We start from the raw sequence: 19,747 nt of genomic DNA on the forward strand, positions 1-19,747 counted from the left end.
TAGAACACTCTATATGCTTCACTTATATCTTTTGAGGTAGATAGTTTTTGCTCTAGTGCTTCACTTATATTTTGTAGAGCACGGTGGTGGCTTAATTTTGAAGAAATTGTTGATCTCTCATGCTTCACTTATATTATTTTGAGAGTCTTTTAGAACAGCATGGTATTTTCTATGGTTATAAAATTGGTCCTAGAATGATGAGCATCCAAGTTGAGTATAATAAAAACTATCATAGAAAGTGCATTTAACACTAGATCAATTTGATGCTTGATAATTGTTTTGAGATATAAAGGTAGTAATGCTAAAGTCATGCTAGTTGGGTAATTATGAAATTGAGAAATACTTGTGTTGAAGTTGGCAAGTCCCGTAGCATGCACGTATGGTAAAAGTTGTGTGACAAATTTGTTGCATGAGGTGCTCTTTTGATTGTCTTCCTTATGAGTGGCAGTCGGGGACGAGCGATGGTCTTTTCCTACCAATCTATCCCTCTAGGGGCATGCGTAGTAGTACTTTGCTTCGAGGGCTAAGTAAACTTTTGCAATAAGTATATGAGTTCTTTATGACTAATGTGAGTCCATGGATATATGCACACGTACCCTTCCACTTTGCTAGCCTCTATTATGCCGCGCAACTTTCGCCGGTATCTTTCACCCATTATTTACCTTCCTCAAAACAGCCACCATACCTACCTATTATGGCATTTCCATAGCCATTCCGAGATATATTGCCATGCAACTTTCCACCGTTCCGTTTATTATGACACACTCCATCATTGTCATATTGCTCTTTGCATGATCATGTAGTTGACATCGTATTTGTGGCAAAGCCACTCTCATAATTTTTCATACATGTCACTCTTGATTCATTGCACATCCCGGTACACCGCCGGAGGCATTCATATAGAGTCATATTTTGTTCTAGGTGTTGAGTTGTAATTCTTGAGTTGTAAATCAATAAAAGTGTGATGATCTCCATTTTTAGAGCATTGTCCCAAGTGAGGAAAGGATGATGGAGACTATGATTCCCCCACAAGTCGGGATGAGACTCCGGACTTTAAAAATAAATAAAAGAGGCCAAAGAAGCCCAAATAAAAAAAGAGGCCAAAGAAGCCCACCAAAAAATGAGAGGAAAAGAGAGAAGGGAGAATGCTACTATCTCTTTTCCACACTTGTGCTTCGGAATAGCACCATGATCTTCATGATAGAGAGTCTCCTATGTTATCACTTTCATATCCTAGTGGAAATTTTCATTATAGAACTTGGCTTGTATATTCCAATGATGGGCTTCCTCAAAATGCCCTAGGTCTTCGTGAGCAAGCGAGTTGGATGCACACCCACTTAGTTTCTCTTGTTGAGCTTTCATACATTTATAGCTCTAGTGCATCCGTTGCATGGCAATCCCTACTCACTCACATTGATATCTATTGATGGGCATCTCCATAGCCCGTTGATATGCCTAGTTGATGTGAGACTATCTTCTCCCTTTTTGTCTTCACAACCACCACCATATACCACCATAGTGCTATGTCCATGGCTTGCGCTCATGTATTGCGTAAGAGTTGGAAAAAGCCGAAGCGCGTTAAAAAGTATGAACCAATTGCTCGGCTCGTCATCGGGGTTGTGCATGATGGGAGTATTTTGTGTAATGAAAATGAAGCATGGCCTAACTATATGATTTTGTAGGGACAAGCTTTCTTTGGCTATGCTATTTTGATAAGACATGATTATTTGCTAGTATGCTTCGAAGTATTATTATTTTTATGTTTTATAAGCTTTTATCTTGAATCATTTGGATCTGAACAATCATGCCACAATAAAGAAAATTACATTGAGAATTATGCTAGGTAGCATTCCACATCAAAAATTCTGTTTTTATCATTTACCTACTCGAGGACGAGCAGGAATTAAGCTTGGGGATGCTTGATACGTCTCCAACGTATCTCTAATTTTTGATTGTTCCATGCTATTATATTACTTGTTTTGGATGTTTATGGGCTTTACTTTACACTTTTATATCATTTTTGGGACTGACCTACTAACCGAAGGCCCAGCCCGTATTGCTGTTTTTTTGCCTATTTCAGTATTTCGAAGAAAAGGAATATCAAACGAAGTCCAAACGGAATGAAACCTTCGGGAGCGATCTTTTTGGAACAAACATGATCTAGAGGACTTGGAGTGCAAGTCAAGAAACAATCGAGGCGTCCACGAGGGTGGAGGGCGCGCCCTCCCCTACTGGGCGCGCCCCCCTATCTCGTGGGCCCCTCGGGCGTCCACCGACCTACTTCTTCCTCCTATATATACCCATGTACCCCGAAAGCATCAGAAGCGACCACGAAAAACTATTTCCACCGCCGTAACCTTCTGTATCCGCGAGATCCCATCTTGGAGCCTTCGCCGGCGCTCCGCCGGAGGGGGGATCGATCACGGAGGGCTTCTACATCAACACCATAGCCCCTCCGATGAGTTGTGAGTAGTTTACCACAGACCTTCGGGTCCATAGTTATTAGCTAGATGGCTTCTTCTCTCTCTTTGAATCTCAATACAAAGTTCTCCTCGATCTTCTTGGAGATCTATTCGATGTAACTCTTTTTGCGGTGTGTTTGTTGAGATCCGATGAATTGTGGGTTTATGATCAAGTTTATCTATGAGAAATATTTGAATCTCCTCTGAATTCTTTTATGTGTGATTAATTTATCTTTGCAAGTCTCTTCGAATTATCAGTTTGGTTTGGCCTACTAGATTGATCTTTCTTGCAATGGGAGAAGTGCTTAGCTTTGGGTTCAACCTTGCGGTGTCCCTTCCCAGTGACAGCAGGGGCAACAAGGCACGTATTGTATTGTTGCCATCGAGGATAAAAAGATGGGGTTTATATCATATTGCATGAGTTTATCCCTCTACATCATGTCATCTTTCTTAATGCGTTACTCTATTCTTTATGAACTTAATACTCTAGATGCATGCTGGATAGCGGTCGATGTGTGGAGTAATAGTAGTAGATGCAGAATTGTTTCGGTCTACTTGTCACGGACGTGATGCCTATATACATGATCATGCCTCGATAATCTCATAATTATTCGCTTTTCTATCAATTGCTCGACAGTAATTTGTTCATCCACCGTAATACTTATGCTATCTTGAGAGAAGCCACTAGTGAAACCTATGGCCCCCGGGTCTATCTTTTATCATATAAGTTTGCCATCTACTTTATTTGCATCTTTACTTTTCCAATCTATATCACAAAAATACCAAAAATATATTTATCTTATCATATTATCTCTATCAGATCTCACTTTTGCAAGTGGCCGTGAAGGGATTGATAACCCCTTTATTGCGTTGGTTGCGAGTTCTTGTTTGTTTGTGTAGGTGCGTGGGATTTCTGAGGAGCCTCCTACTGGATTGATACCTTGGTTCTCAAAAACTGAGGGAAATACTTACGCTACTATTGCTGCATCACCCTTTCCTCTTCAAGGAAAACCAACGCAAGCTCAAGACGTAGCACTGACCCGCCGGAGTTCGCCGGAAAAAGCGCACAAGGCACAGATCCGTGGGCGCATGGGCACGTTCGAACGAGCGCGAAGAGGCGCATCTAGTGGCGTGGGCGGTTCGTCCCGAGGTCGTCGGAGATGTCGCCAGCGTCGAGCTGAGCGGTGGCCGGAGCTCAGCATCCGTCGGAAAAACTTTGACAGGGGGGTCTCCGGGCCCGGAATTTGGTTCATTCGAACAGGGGCGCAAAGCCGCGCCCGATGGTAGCATAGGCGTGGCCGGAAATGGCCTAAATCGGCGACGGCGAGCTCCGTGGCGGTCGTCGGAGTACGGGCGTGATCAGATCCGATGAAAGGTGGGTCGGGAGGATGTGCGGAGGGCACGGGCGGCTTCGGCGTGACGGCCTGAGCACGTTCCCGTGCTTCGCCGGGCACGAAACCGACGGCAGCGATTACAGCTAGTGTGGCGGCGACGAGGAGCTTCGGCTATGGCGGAAACAGCGCGGGGAGCGAGCTACGGGGGGGGGGGGGGGGAGATGCGGATGCTCACTGAGCAGCACACACGGAGGCCGGTGAATGGTTTAGTAGCAGCAGAGGGGGCGTCGCCGGAGTTGGTGAAGAGCGGCGGCGAAGCTCGTCGGAGCAGAGGAGGAAGACGGCGGCGGCGTGGGCGTTGCGGTGGCTCCGAACTCCAACGGGGTGCACCAGTCGAAGCAGCAGACGACGGCGGCCCTTGGAGACACAGTGGGGTGGCGAGGTGGGCACGGTGGTCGTGGCTAGGCCGGAGCCATGGCAGTGGTGGCGCTCGGATGCGGTGGGGAAGGAGAAACGGCGAGGGGATCTGAGTGGAAGGGAGGCGCAGGGACCGAGAGGGAGAGCGGGGGTGAGTGGGAGATGGGATCGAGGAGGCAGGGGCGTGCCGGCCTTATCCCCCCGGCGTCGGTGCCGGCGAGGCGGTCGGGCGGGGACGCGCCCCTGTTTCGACCCTGGTCGGGGGAACAAGGAAAGGAAGAGAGCCACTGGGGGAACGGGCTGGGTCGGCCGGATGGGCCGGGTGGGCCGGCCTAGCTGTGAGCTGGGCCGTCTGGTCCAGTTGGGGGGGGGGTCCTCTTCTCTTTTTTTCTTTTGTCTTCTGCTTTAGTATTTTCTTTTCTTTTATTTCTTTTCCTTTTCTGTTTTATTTAATTTAGGGCATTTAAGTATTTTATAAAATTGTGTCTTCTACACCATAATTACCTATGCCATATTTGGCACTGTCCGAACATTTTTCTTTCCACTTTCGAAAACTTTGGGTGTTTGTCACTAATTCATTTTTGAATTTGAATTTTTTTGAACTAACACGTGATTAGCAACAGTAACGGAGGTGACGTGGCATCATTAGCATAGGTTCACTGTAGCATAATTATCCCGGCGTTACAAATTGGCACGTCAATTGGACTTCGTTTGGTATTCCTTTTCTGTAAAACTCAAAAATAAGGAAAAACAGAAACTGGCACTGGGCTCTAGGTTAATAGATTAGTCCCAAAAATCATATAAAATAGCATATAAATGCATATAAAACATCCAAGATGGATAATATAATAGCATGGAACAATCAAAAATTATAGATACGTTGGACACGTATCAGGCTCTAGATTGGATCTCGTGGTTCTGGAACTTGCGGCGGCTGGAATTGTGTTTTGTCGACTCCCCTAGGGTTTCTGGAATATTTGGATACTTACATAGCTGAGAAGCGGTGATGAGGACCTCTGTGGGCCCCACATCCCATCAGGGCACGCCCTGGTGTCTTGTGGGCCCAACGGGCCTCCCCTGGTGCACTTCCTTGGCTCCTAAGTTGTCTTCTGGACAAAAAAAATCTCCAAGAAGTTTCGTGGCATTTGGACTTTGTTTGGTACTGATATTCTACGAACTAAGAAAACAAGCAAAAAACAACAACTGGCATTGGGCACTATATGAATAGGTTCTTTTTGCCGGGTCACTATGTGAATATGTTAGTCTCAAAAAATGATATAAAGTTGCTATAAAATGAATATAAAACATCCAAAAATGATAATATAACATCATAAAACAATCAAAAATTATAAATACGTTGGAGACGGATCAGCCCATAGGCCATAGCCTGCACATACATACTTGGTGGGGGGCCCGGGGCGACAGCCCCCTGCCCCTCCCCAGGGCTGGCCTTGGGGGTTGGTATATACCAACCCCTTCCCACCCACCCCGGCGATAGTGTGTGGGTCTCGTTGGGCTATATTAGACCCCTTAACATGCCCCACTAGCCCACGAGAAATTTGAGAGCATATCAGAAAAGGCCCATCTGCTACAATTTCACATGCTTCCTCATTTGGACTTATCATTTAATCATTTTCTTCAAAGTAGTCAAAGTTTCTCTAAAAGCACATTACTGAGGATCCTATTACTACCCAAGTAGCATTTAGCACTACACGTATTAATTTGTTCTACATCACCTCTATTGTCTCTATGTAATGCAAAATCATCATGTCCCTCAGTACTAACAAAGACAGATGGGATTCTACAGAAGTCAATTGCACTTGGAATGTAAGGTCTCGTTTTAACTAGGGCCTTATCGATAATAGCATTATGATATTTGCCCGATGTAGGGGAATCATTGGAGGGGAAATAAGGTGTATTGGGAACACAAGTTCTCAAATCAACCCCAAATCCTTTGCCCCCATGCCGTTAGTTGCACTTACAGAAATGCCATTCCGTGCCATTACCATCCGGTCAAAGTGCTTTGACCGCTATCTCAATGGGAGAACCAAACATATCTAGTACAAAATTATGTTTGCAAAAGGCTCATACTTGTGAAATATGATCATATTTGTTTGCAATTCTACTTAGAAAAAAATGCATTCTCATGATTAAAGTTTACAAAATTCTAGCCCGCACATCGAGCGGGCCAGTTTGCTTGTTTTTAAGAAAAAAAACTCTTGACATAATTTTCTATATCATTTTTTGATTGATGATTAATTTTTCTGATCCGACGAAGTTTTCGATTGATACATTCATGGATTCCTATATCCATAGGTGCAGTAAGATGAAAATGGCGAGAAATGTCAATAGAATTACAGCAATCCGAGTCTCCAGCCAATTCCTCGCCGGAGCAATCCTCTCCTGCCAACAACCAGAAGTGGTTGGTAGCCGGAGTGACTCCTAATTTTTGCTCTTTGCAAGGCATGCTGAGCAGCGCTCCTTTGGCGTGAAACGCAGCGGCGCAGAACCACCTCTCCTCGCAGATCGGCCGCCATGTATCCCCTTCCTTCGTTTCATCGTCAATGGAGGCACCGCCTCTTCCTAAATCACAATCGGAGCATGGATCGAACATGGGGATGGCAGCGCAAGCACCACCTCCCTCGGACCCTTCACCGGAGCCAGTAGTGCGGTGGTTAGCGACGTGAACGCCACGCACTTCAGTGCCCCATGCGGGGGATCTTCTAGTCCAAAGCAGGATCCAGCTAGTGCTTCCACTCCTCCCTTCCGAATAACATCTCTCCCTCTTCCTCCATCAACACATCCTTCATCGCCTCCTTGTCATTGCACTAGGAGAAGATCTTGCCAAGGCAAGCAAGCTTGCGAGCATATCCTCCTGAAAACTTCCGCAGCTTCTCCTCTCGTATCACCGTCGCCGTTGCAGACGACCTCGTCGCTCGAATTGGGAAGAAATGTATCTCGCGGGGCGTTGCGAGAGAGGAGGCCGAAGTGCCAATGTGAAGGGATTTGCTCAACAATCCTCCTGGTAGAGCTAATCAACCCCACTCCAGCATCGCCGCCATGTGCATCGACCGAGGAGGTCTCATAGTGCACCCAATGGGCTCCCCAAGCTGTGCCACATGACATGAAAGTGTACCGCAACACATGGTACAAAAAAGTTGCCCGCACGAGAGTCCACCACACAGACAACGGCCTCCTCGACGAGGACCACCCACGGCGTCTCTGATCGTCGGATCGCCTCTCCTCATCAATAGATTAGCCGGCTTGCCGCCCGAAGATCCGGAATGAACCACACCGACCACCGCGTGTCGCATGCATTGCATGAAAACATCCTTCCTCCGGTAATTGTTTGTTTGTTTCCCCCCGTATTTTGTGGGTATGAATATTCATTACCTATGGGTATAATAAAATCTCTTCAATTCTTGTCCGTTGTTTTCCGGGTATTCTTAGGTAACCTCGCGAGACTTTATTTTAAATCCGTTGTTTTCAGGTAGGATATCCACAAGTACGCATACCCACGGGCAAAACTACCAACGGCCCATTCGCTAATCCCATAGGAGATGTCTGATACAGTTAGCCCGTTTAATGGCGCACCCACGGCCCATTCGCCCCTACCCCTAAATAAAGTTCTCTCTCCCCTATCCCTTCCCCTAAAAGAAAAAAAAACACTCCCCTAATCCCCTCCATCTTGCCGCCGCCGCCGCCGGATTGCTTCCGCCCGTCGCCATGTCCGCCGCGGGAGACCGCTCTCCCCCGCGAGAGGAAGGCCGCGCTTCGATTCGCGCCCGGTACGCTCGGCAACAACCACCATCAACCCCTCCTCCTCCGTATCTGATCCCCTGACCTCCTCCTCCGTCCGTGTTTCTGCAGGGCTCTCCCCAGCGGGCCGCCGGCCGGGAGGCTCATCGACGACATCCTCGTGGAGATCCTCTCGCGCGTCCCGGCCAAGGAACTCTGCCGCTGCAAGAGCGTCTCGAAGCACTGGTTCGGCCTCATCCACCACCCCGACCACCGCAAGCGGCTCCCCCAAACCCTGGCCGGCTTCTTCTACGGCAGCAGCGCCGGCACCACCGCGCAGCGGCTCCTGGAGCTGCCCTTCCGCTTCACCAGCGTCTCGGGGGACCGCTGCCCTCCGTTCGGCGCCTCCCTCACCTTCCTGCCCAACCACCACCTGCCCGTCGATCTGCTGGACTCCTGCAACGGCCTCCTCCTCTGCCGATGTTACCACGTCTCCGACGGGGTTGGCGCGTTCCATTACGTCGTGTGCAATCCCGCCACCCAGAAGTGGGTCGTGTTGCCCAGCTCCTGCAAGGACAGCAGCGAGGTGGCCACCACATCTCTGGGCTTCGACCCGGCTCTATCGTCGCATTTCCATGTGTTTGAGCTGGTAGTTGAGCAGAATTATACTCAGGACACTGAGCTTTGCGGAGTGGCGGTGTATTCGTCTGAAACCGGAGAATGGATTTATAAGGAGAAGAGATGGAACAGAGCTAGTCGGCACTCCGCAACAGTCTTTCTCGACGGCCTTCTGTTTTTTCGTGTCCTTGACCTTGAATATCACGACTGTGTGGCTGCGGTGGACACAAAGGGAGAAACATGGATGAAATTCAGGGTCCCTGGTGGTCAGGTTGATGATTTTGGTCTGGCTGATGGTTTTGTTCAGCAGATGTTATTCAGGGTTCCTGGTGGTCCGGCTGATGATTTTGGTCTGGCTCATGGTTTTATTCAGCAGTCGCAGGGCTGCTTGCATTTTGCCAATTTTCAGAGGGATGAACATGGTGTTGGCATTCGATTGGTGGTTTATGTTCTGAAAAACTATGAAAGCGAAGAATGGATAGTGAAGCATAGCATTAAAACTTCAGACATATGTGGATGGACAGATTTATGGCTTGATGCGGATTTTGATTTCATTGCGATTCATCCAGAATGCAACTCGTTGTTCTTCATTGCGGGGGGTGTCACATTAATGTGCTATAATATGGATAATCGGCAGGTCAAAGTGATCTCCTATCTTGGAGGTGCCAAGCCGCTATTTCTGCCCTATGTGCCGTTGTACACAGAGTCACTATCACTGCACTGCTAAGTGGATCTCTGATCGGAGTCAATTCTTCATTCTATGGGGCAGCGTGCTTGCCATGTCTGCTTGAATTTGGCTCTCATTTGCTCTGACTGATGAATGCATGTTTTTCTGGTTTGGAGCAATGGTGGTTCAGTATGGAGGGAATTTGACTGATTTCTCTGTGATCTGCTATCCAAATTTGCACTAAACTTTCTGCCATATGTATTGGTCTCTGGTTTAGTCAACTTCTACCTTCATGCATTGCTTAACCTCGTGTAGCGTTTGTGTTAAGGTACTATGATCATTATGTAAGACATGGACAATGGTTATCATGCAGGAAAACTTTTCTCGAACATCATGCTGAGGGTTAAACTTTTATCTTCTACAGTATTTGCAGCCATGGGAATTATAAGCATCTTATTTGCAGTGATTTCGTAAACGACCACTTGTCTGCTAACGATATGGTGTGTGAAATTATGCTGATGATGCAGATCATTTTCCTTTCTTTCCTGCCAATGGTTTGAAAAAAAAAATCCTTGCTGCAATCTGTTGGCGTAACACTCGGATGAATACATGTCACTTTTTTGGATGCTCGTTCCTTTTAGAACATCATCAAACGCTCTGTGCTTGGATCATAATTTTCATTATTTTGTTAGAGGTTTTCTTTTTTGAACACAAAAGTGGTCTTTGTTTGTGGCTATTGTTCAGTTGGGCACTGTAGCTTAAAAGAGTTTGAAATAATCACTGGCATGCGCCTTTCATTGTACTCGTGCTGTTTGTTATACTACGCACGATCCCTGTAATGTTGCACCTACAGCAACTTTGCTGAGCTGTTTCTGAATTTTGACTTATTGTGTCCTATAGAACTGATACAAAAGGTTCAGGCTCTGTGTGGTCTCTGGTTTCAGCTTCAAATCTCCAGAACAAACTGAAACTATCCCTGTGTCGTGCGCTCCCGTCGTTATCAGGGACAAATAAGCTCGCCTCCTTTTATCGGGGACGGCACTGGTGTTTAGGAGCTAAGTCGATTTGTTTTTGGCGATTTGTTTTACTACTATACAGGGGTATAGTAGTAAAAGCCTGTTCCTCCGAAGAGTAAAAAACCGTAGTGATTAAGCTTGAAAAGTTAAGCCTGACTGACACTTCTCATATAACTGAACTTAAACATGTTCAACTCGGGTGTGGCAGATCGATCATGCCAAAAATGCGATGACGATTCAGATCTCCCTTGTATCTGATGATGGCCATTTCATACTGGTCATGGTCTGCTCTGCGGCACGCTGACAAAATGAAGCAGCAAATCATCGATAAATTCTGATTCCAATCCTGCCTGCGCTGCCCTAGACTCACCAATCTCGAATCTACCTGCCATGGATTAGGAAGAGAACTGACAATTTACAAGGTATAAATTACTGTAGAGTGGCACAGCATATCACTAATTTGATCAGACATGAAGGGTATATGCTTGAATTATAGCTGAATACTGCTTTGTGTAACTAACTTCAGAGAACCAACTAGGTAGACAGTTTTGCATGAGAGGTGCCATGTCTAAGATGGCTGTGGAATAGCTTAAATGAATTTTAAAAAATTAGCAAACAAGCTGCTGAGTACAAGTAACTTCAGCTTAAGGTTCTCGGAGCCATCAAACATGGCAGACTGAACCAAGAAACTCATAAGAAATGGTACACAACCTGATGGCCAGCATTACTACATGGACGAGGGCATCTCCAACCTTAAACGTATATATGCCTGAATGATAATTGCCTGTGCAAAGTGCAACATTAAAAAGAACGATTGCACTACAAGTGTTTCAAGCTACACAGTGGCTCTAGGCTCAAACAATCTAAACTCACAGCCACAATTCACATACTTTTCAGTGGGCCAATTTCTTCATCCTCCAAGCAAATGAAGCCAACACGACGGGTAGAGCTTAACACACAATAACCGAGTGACAAAGGCATTTGTGTCATCATCGCCACCATTGCTCTAGTCATGATCACTGGGGTATAATTCCTGTCACCATATCGACCAATCACCGGCCTCATATTTTTTTTTTCAAAAAGGGGGACTCCCCGGCCTCTGCATCAGAACGATGCATACGGCCACATTTATAAATAAATAAAGTAGTTCAACAAGGTCTTGCAGTCTGCAAAAAAAGAAAGGCTGGCTCACAAAGAGCTACAAAAACAAAGAAGGCCCAAAAGCCACAACCGGCTGGCATAAGATAGATAGGTAAACTAATCGCCTATCCTATTACATGACCGCCATCCAAACCGGTTGAAGATATCCCGCGCTACCATCTCCCACCGGACAGATCCAGTAACCAAACGCTCCCTGGCCTCCGTCAGAATGAGTAAGGACCACATACGGATTAGCGCAGTAGCCCGGAATAAATACTGCAAAAAATGAATAGTTGTTGTTCTGTTAAAAGCCAAATCATTTCTGCAATTCCAAATTGCCCATAACAACGCACATGCTCCTACGCGAATTTGTCTAGCTGTTTCGGACTCTATCCCAACAAGCCACGTTCCAAATAACGACCTGGCCGAATTCGGAGGAGTAATGTTAAAGGCAATTTGCACCGAGCGCCACAACACCCTCGCCAACGGGCAATCAAAGAAAAGGTGCTTGATAGTTTCATCCCGATCACTGAAACTACACCTAGTAGAGCCTGTCCAGTTGCGCTTAACCAAATTATCTTTCGTTAAGATGACTTGTTTATGTACAAACCACATAAACACTTTGATTTTCAGAGGAACCTTAACTTTCCAAACATGTTTGGAACTAGGAATAATACTAGAATTGATGACATCAATGTACATCGACTTGACTGTGAATTCACCAGATCTAGTAAGCTTCCAACACAACTGATCGGGCTGATGAGTGAGCTGAACCTCCATCAGTCTACTCACCAGATGAATCCAAGCTTCCCATCGGTCACCAACAAGCACCCTCCTAAACTGAATATTAAGGGGAGTGGACTGCAAACTCGTTGCAACCAGAGCATCACGTCGCTGCACAATACGATACAGCGACGGATACTGAAGCGCCAACGGCGTTCCTCCTAGCCAAGTATCCTCCCAAAAGCGAGTGTTATTGCCATCACCGACAATAAACTTTGTTCTATTAAAGAAAGTAGTTTTGACTCTCATTAGCCCCTTCCAAGACCCGCTTGGTCTTTTGGTCGGCATATGACATCCCATTTGGCTAAACGGTACTTTCTCTTAAGTTCATCACTCTGCCAGAAGAAACGGGACCGATAGAAGTCCAGCCTTTTCCTAACTCCAACTGGTACTTCAAAGAAGGACAAAAGAAACATAGGCATACTCGTGAGCACCGAATTAATGAGAATCAATCGGCCTCCATACGACATGAGTTTGCCCTTCCAGCAGCTCAGTTTCTTCTCGAACCGATCCTCGATACACTTCCATTCGCTGTTTGTCAACTTACGATGGTGAATGGGGATACCTAGGTAAGTAAACGGAAGTGCTCCCAAATCGCAACCAAACAATTGCTTATATGCATCTTGTTCCTCTTTGGCTCTACCAAAACAGAACAACTCGCTTTTATGGAAGTTAATCTTCAGACCCGTCAATTGCTCGAAAAGGCACAACACCAGCTTCATATTTCTCGCTTTTGCCAAGTCGTGCTCCATAAAGATGATTGTATCATCAGCGTACTGCAGGGTTGACACACCACCATCAACTAGATGAGGCACCAAGCCACCCACTTGCCCGGCCTCCTTTGCCCTACCTATCGAGATTGCCAACATGTCAACGACAATGTTGAACAGAATAGGAGACATTGGATCACCTTGTCTCAGGCCCTTGTGTGTCTGGAAATAATGACCTATATCGTCATTCACTTTAATTCCAACACTCCCTTTTTGCGTGAAAGATTCAACTTGGCGTCGCCAAGCTTCATCAAAACCCTTCATGCGAAGTGCCTGTTGAAGGAAAGGCCATTTGCTTTATTGTATGCTTTCTCGAAATCCACCTTAAAAATAACTCCATCAAGTTATTCGAGTGAATCTCATGGAGTGTTTCATGTAGGACCACAACCCCTTCGAGGATGTTCCTGTCCAGCATGAAAGCAGTTTGAGTAGGCTGCATCACAGTATGCGCAATCTGCGTGAGCCTATTCGTCCCGACCTTGGTAAATTTTTTGAAACTAACATTAAGAAGACAGATAGGCCGGAATTGCTCAATCCTCACTGCCTCCGTCTTCTTGGGAAGAAGGGTTATCGTTCCAAAATTCAGCTGAAAAAGGTGAAGCTGGTCAGAGAATAAATCATTGAACAACGGCAATAGATCTCCTTTAATAATATGCCAACACTTCCTGTAGAACTCTGCCGGGAAACCATCCGGGCCAGGAGCCTTATTATTCTTCATCTGAGAAATGGCCTCATACACCTCTTTCTCAGAAAAAGGAGCAGCTAAAATATCATTCTCAACCGCCGTAAGTTCAGGCACATCCTCAATCCTAGACTCATCCAGCGACACACAGTTATCCTCTGGAGGCCCAAACAGCTGCTTGTAATACTCAGTAATATATAGCTTTAAGTTTTCCTGACCAAGAATCGTTCCCTCATCCTGTTCAAGCTGAAAGATCCTCTTCTTTCTATGCTTACCATTGGCGATCATGTGAAAAAATTGTGTGTTCGCGTCCCCCTGACAACTCTTGTGACCTTGGCCTGAAGCGCCCACTTTAATTCTTCCTCACGAAGGAGCTCTTTCAGCCTCATCTCCGCGTCTAGCTTGGCATGAAGCTCCGAGGACGGCAGGATCATGGTTTCGGCTTTTACATCAAGGGACTGAATAAGCGTAAGGAGTTGTTCCTTCTCAATCTTATAAATCCTGCTGAGATGCTTAGCCCACCCACGTAGGAAACTTCTCAAATGCCTAATTTTATTTTGCCAGCGCTCAAGCGCAGTCCTACCTCCTGCATCCTTAGCCCATTCTCTGGCTACGAGATCCAAGAAACCTTCTCTCTCAAACCAAGCAAGCTCGAAAGAGAAAACATTTTTATTTCCCAAATGTGTGGCCTCCCCAGAGTCAAGGAATAAAGGCGTGTGATCAGAAATACCACGTGTAAGTGCCTGGACTGTTACATATGGGAATTTCTGCTCCCATTCGACGCTAGCCAGGACTCGATCCAGCTTTTCAAACATCGGATTTGGCATGGCGTTAGCCCAGGTAAACTTTCTGCCCGAAAGCTCTATCTCACGCAGATCCAGGCTTTCAATGATAGTGTTAAACATGAACGACCATCTGCCGTCAAAATTATCATTATTCTTCTCATCACGCCTTCTGATGATATTGAAATCACCCCCCACCAGGATAGGAAGTTGTTCAGAACTGCAAATCCTAACCATATCAGCCAAGAAATCCGGTTTAAGCTCGGGCTGTGCGGCACCATATACCGCCACCAAAGCCCAGTTAAACCCATCGGTCTTCGACCGCACCCTAAACTTAACAGCAAAATCTCCCATGACCACGCTTCAGACTTCTAACGAATCACATCTAACTCCGAGTAAGATCCCACCCGATCTTCCTCTCGGTGGTAGACAATGCCAGTCAAAATCAATACCTCCCGATAAAGTATTGAGAAATTGTGTCAAAAAGTTGGCTCTACCAGTTTCCGACAAAGCGATAAAGTCCAACTTATGCTCAATAGAAGCCTCAGCAAGAAACCTTTTTTTAGCCAAGTCTTTCAGACCTCTGCTATTCCAAAAGATTCCTTTCATATCTCGTCATGGAATTTTTTAGCCGTTCGTATCCGAGCGCTCCTACGCACTGGGGAATCTGGGTAAATCTTCCGCTTCCATTTGCGTTTAGGAATATGTAAACTCTCCAGCTGGTCCGCACAACCAGTCTCAGAGGTGCGCACTTCCACATTGTCCACTCGCTCATCCTCATCCTCAGGCTCAGGAGACGGATGAGCAAGATCCGCGCACAAATTATCGAGCACCCTGACCCCCAAAGCATCGATTTCGGAGTTATTCATGGGTTTAACCGCAGCTAAGTTACGAATCATCTCAAGCGCCCGTTCGGCCTCTAAATCCAGCATATCATTAACCGAGGTTGAAATTTCACTATCATTACTACCTAGTGAAATTCCTAGCTGATTTGCATTATTGATATATCATCATTGGAAAAATGCAAAATAGAATTAGAGGTATTGACCGACATACCAGTAGTGACCTCCACGTCACGAAGCTTGACCGCCCTCATGGCGCACCGCTGCTGAATGTCGTCCACTTCCGGATGTTCCTGGAGACGGCTACTCAACCGTCGCTCCTCAGAGACCGGATCCGGAATACCACCGAACGCAATCACCTCCTCCCGAGTAGCTCTAATCGAGTGAACCAAGCCGGGGGAGGGTGGAACCTGGAGCTCCTGCCCAAGCTCCCCATCCACCCCGGCCGAACAGCCAGCCGGATGCACCGGCGCCGTAGGAGGGCAGGCCCCCCTGGGCGCCCCGAGAGAAGAGGACCCCGAGGCCACATGCCCCGAGCCATCTCCGGAAAGCAACGCCGGCGCCTGCAACGCCGGCCCGGCGATAGGGGAGGTAGGTGCCGGGGCTAGCAGCCTCGGCCCCCCTCCCGAAGAGTCAATCTCCACCGTCGGGAACTCGACCTCCACAAGCCCCGATGAGGGCGCCGAGGCCACCTGCCCCAAGCCCCCATCAGCAGATGACCCCGCCGGCTGCAACTGTGGTATCGCGACCGTAGGGGAGGGACCCGAAATCACCATCTCCGGACCCCCTCCTGCGAGAACGACCTCCTCCGCCTCATCCCTGACCGAGATCGGCGACGCCCCAAGAAGAGGAACCATAGACTCCTCAAACTCCAAGACCGGCAGCGAGTGCTCGAACACCTCATCAGACTCCACCCGTTCACTCCAAAGTCTCAGGGGTGCAGATGCCGGCTCGAAAGACCCGAATCTGAGAGTAGCCGTAGGCACCGTAGAAGGTGGTACCGTCCCATCCGCAGACGCCTGAGAGTCAGCACCCGGCGCAGTGGACAACTCTCGTCCACTGTCAGCAGCTGGTGCCTCCTTAAGTGCCAAACTATCATCACCGTCGTGCATATCAGTATCAGTCCCATTGGCCGCCTCGGCGAACAGACTCTCATCCTCGAACTCAATGACTAGGTTATAGATGTGGCCTCGATATGCCCACTTAACCACCTCAGGCACGTACTCGATATTCAGCACACTGACCAGTAGACGGGCAATCCCGTGGGCTCTGGTAAAGTCCATATCCACTCGCTCTGGTCTGCCCACCATGATACCCAAACTGGCCACGACCCGGGCATCCTGCATCGGCTTGGAGGGAGCCCCAGAGAACCGCAGCCAAACCTGAGTCAGAGGCTTGCCCGTAGGCTCAATCCTCTTCCACTCGTGAAACTCAAGCACACCATCAGTACCCGGCACCTTGCACATCCCGAAACTCAGAAGTCTCCGAAGATCCTCAACTGACGGGAACTCAACCCGAAACAGTTTGTCCTCGATACTAACAAGCTCCCACTAGAAATCACCAGGAGCTAACTCCTTGAGCCTCTGAACAATCTGTGCCTCCGAGACCTCTCCTCTGGTAATTTTGACTAACCCAGTCGTCAAACTCAAGGTCTCGTCAGGAACCTCCATCTCCGTTGGAGATTCAAAGAACGTAAGTTCAGCACAGTACACTCCATACATCATGACTGATGGTGCCTGATCTCTCAAAAACGGACAGTCCCCCGAATCGTGTGCCGGTTTGCCACAAGTGCCACACAGCTCAGCCACACACTCAGCAATGAAATGTCCCTTGCCACCACACCTATAGCACAGCATTTTTTCTTTCTTACGCGCCCACTTGGACGCCCTTTCAGACTCAGCCCTGTCAGTCGCCTCTGCTATCGCTGTCAACCCGGACTCTTTTCCAGGAATCTCAGCAAAGGCAAGCGCCGAGACCACCTCCATAGCTTGTCCTGACAGAACCTGCTCCTCAACGGTCCCGTCAACCACCATCTGGTCAACAACAGTCGGCGGTGGCTGTCGTGTGCAGTACCGGCCACCTCGACCCCCACGGCCACCACGATGACCGCGGAACCCACCCCGCTGTCGGTAGCCCGGGCCAGACGCCCCCTCAACAAAGCCTCCTGGGGGCCCCATGAACGGTCGCTCCGCCGTGCCATCGCTCTGCCAAGCGTAGCCCCGACCACCGCCCGTCGACGAGGACCCATGGTGCTTACCAATTCCATACGCATCGAAACCATCATCACCCCACTGCCCCCGGGGCGCGGCAGGAAATTGAGGCGGCGGCGGTAGCTGCGTCTACACCGTCCCGACCCTGTTCTGCTGGGGCTTAGCGACGTGGTGAGGTGGCGGGGCCGGCCTCGGCTGCTGCCCGGTCGAGAGCCCCGGCGCAGTCGGCCTTGACACCGCGCCACCACGGCCCGCCGCGTTCATCCCGGCCGCTGCCGGCGCCGGAGGACGGAAACCCAGAGGAGCAGGGCCCGGCGGTCGAGGACCAGGCAACACTCCACCACGGCCCGTAGCCGAACCAACCGCCGCCACACCTCGACCAGCAGGTAGAACCGGTGGAGGTAGCCCCCCACGGCCAGTCCCAGGGTTGAACGACGGCACTGCCCCGCGGCCACTACCCGCGGGCAACGGCAGCGCAGCCCCATTCCCGGAAGCTGGCGGCGGCATGGCGCCACGGCCAGCGCCAGCGCCCTGCGGCGGCTCGGCCTGGACGCGGCCGGTCCCAGACTTCTTCCCCGGCGGCAAGGCACCTCCGCGGCCCGCCATCGCCCCAAGCGGGGGAATACGCCGCGCCCGTCCACTCCCTGCCGATCGAAGGTTCGGACTCCGGCGTCGTAAAACCCTAACAGGCAAAGGCGTGGAACGGAACGACGATCGAACTGGCGAACCTACGTCGCCCACAGAAGCAATCATGACCGGATCCACCTGGGCCGCATACCCAGGCGATTCCGGCCCGACCAGCCCACCCGCAACGCACCGATCCGCTCCCAGGAAAAGCTGGTTTGGCACCGGGTTAGCCTGGGCCTCATACCCAGTTAACCCCGGCCCAACCTGACTCCGCCCAAGAGCACTTTCATTCGGCCTCTCTCGGCCAATTAGCAGATTCAAACGTCGCTGGCGATCGGCAGCGATCCCGAAGCCCGAAAATCCGGGCGAGACAACCGCATGCGCCGGCGGCAGCGATCTGGCCGCCGTCCGGCGATCCTTCTTCTTCCGCTTAACAACGATCCACGACTCCGGCCGAACTAGATCAAAGACAGTGAGATTAGGAAGACTAACCTTCGGTAGAGGGCCCTTCCAAGGTTTGACCGCCGCCGCCGACAATCTCCGATAAACTAGACGGCGTACCATCTCCCTTTTGTCGCCCGCGTGTAGCCCGATCCTTGCTGGTTCATGGAGAGGCAACACCTCGCCGATGGAAGACGCGACCTCCTCTTCCGTGTATCCGGCATTGAACCAGTCGTTGACGTGGTCGGAGGGAGTCGGCATCGGCGGTGATGGCGGAGCATCGTCCGCATCCCCTTCCGCGTCCTCCTCATCAGCGTCCGCGAGCGCCCAAAACCTGCCACCTACCCGCCATCCCTCGCCGGAGAGGAGAGGCGGCGCGCGTGCGGTCGCCCCGCCCGTCGCCCCCCTAGTCGGCATCCCGTTCATCGTGAACCAAGGCAACAACACCCATAGCAAGGATACAAAGATTATTATAGAAAGTGCAAGTTCCTTGATGAAGCATACATGGCTGTAAAGGCACCGCACAATACTCATAGCAAGGATTTCTCCTAGAGCTACCGCACACCACCACCGACCCATCCAAGATGTCATCCTGTTGACATGTACATACACGCATTTTACAAAGATTATACCCATCCCATGGTTATAGGGCATACATACTCTGAAGACCAAAAAATGATCTCACGGTCCTTTTTGCCCTTTACAAAAATCGGCAAACACACATTGGGGAAAATTTAAGCACAAAACGCCATGTTGAAAGGGTTAATTGGAACCTAGAAACAAATGTCTATACCAAAAACAAAAATCAATGAGTAACTAGGATGTGATAGCTGATAGGTACTACCTTCATGCATTGCTTAACCATGTAGTGTTTGCGTTAAGGTTCTATGATAATTGTGTAAAAGATATGGACGATGATAATCATGCAGCCTGAACTTTTCTCAAACACCATCCTGCGGCTTAAACTTTTATCCTCTGTTTGCATACATTGGGACTATAAGCATCTTATTCGCAGTGATTTAGTAAAGGTCCACTTGTCTGCTAAGGATATGATGTGTGACCCTGCAAAAAAAAAGGATATGATGGGTGAAATTGTGCTGACGATGTAATGCGGCAAATCATTATTTTCTCTTTACTGCCATTGGTTTGAAAAATAAAATACTTGCTGCTATCTGTTACTGTAACACTTGGATGAATACATGCCACTTCTTTGGATGC

General features: G+C 48.7%; 1 protein-coding gene across 1 annotated transcript; it reads left to right on the forward strand.

The window, feature by feature from the left end:
• Positions 1-7,871: 7,871 nt before the first annotated feature.
• Positions 7,872-9,625, forward strand: LOC109763760 (F-box protein At5g49610). Its single transcript, XM_020322620.4, has 2 exons — positions 7,872-8,001; positions 8,084-9,625. The coding sequence occupies exons 1-2, from the start codon at positions 7,940-7,942 to the stop codon at positions 9,294-9,296; spliced, it is 1,275 nt and encodes a 424-aa protein (XP_020178209.1). The 5' UTR covers positions 7,872-7,939; the 3' UTR covers positions 9,297-9,625.
• The last annotated feature ends 10,122 nt before the right edge of the window (positions 9,626-19,747 follow it).

The sequence above is a fragment of the Aegilops tauschii genome, chromosome 7 (genome assembly GCF_002575655.3).
Source record: "Aegilops tauschii subsp. strangulata cultivar AL8/78 chromosome 7, Aet v6.0, whole genome shotgun sequence".
In the NCBI taxonomy this organism is placed as follows: Eukaryota; Viridiplantae; Streptophyta; class Magnoliopsida; order Poales; family Poaceae; genus Aegilops; species Aegilops tauschii.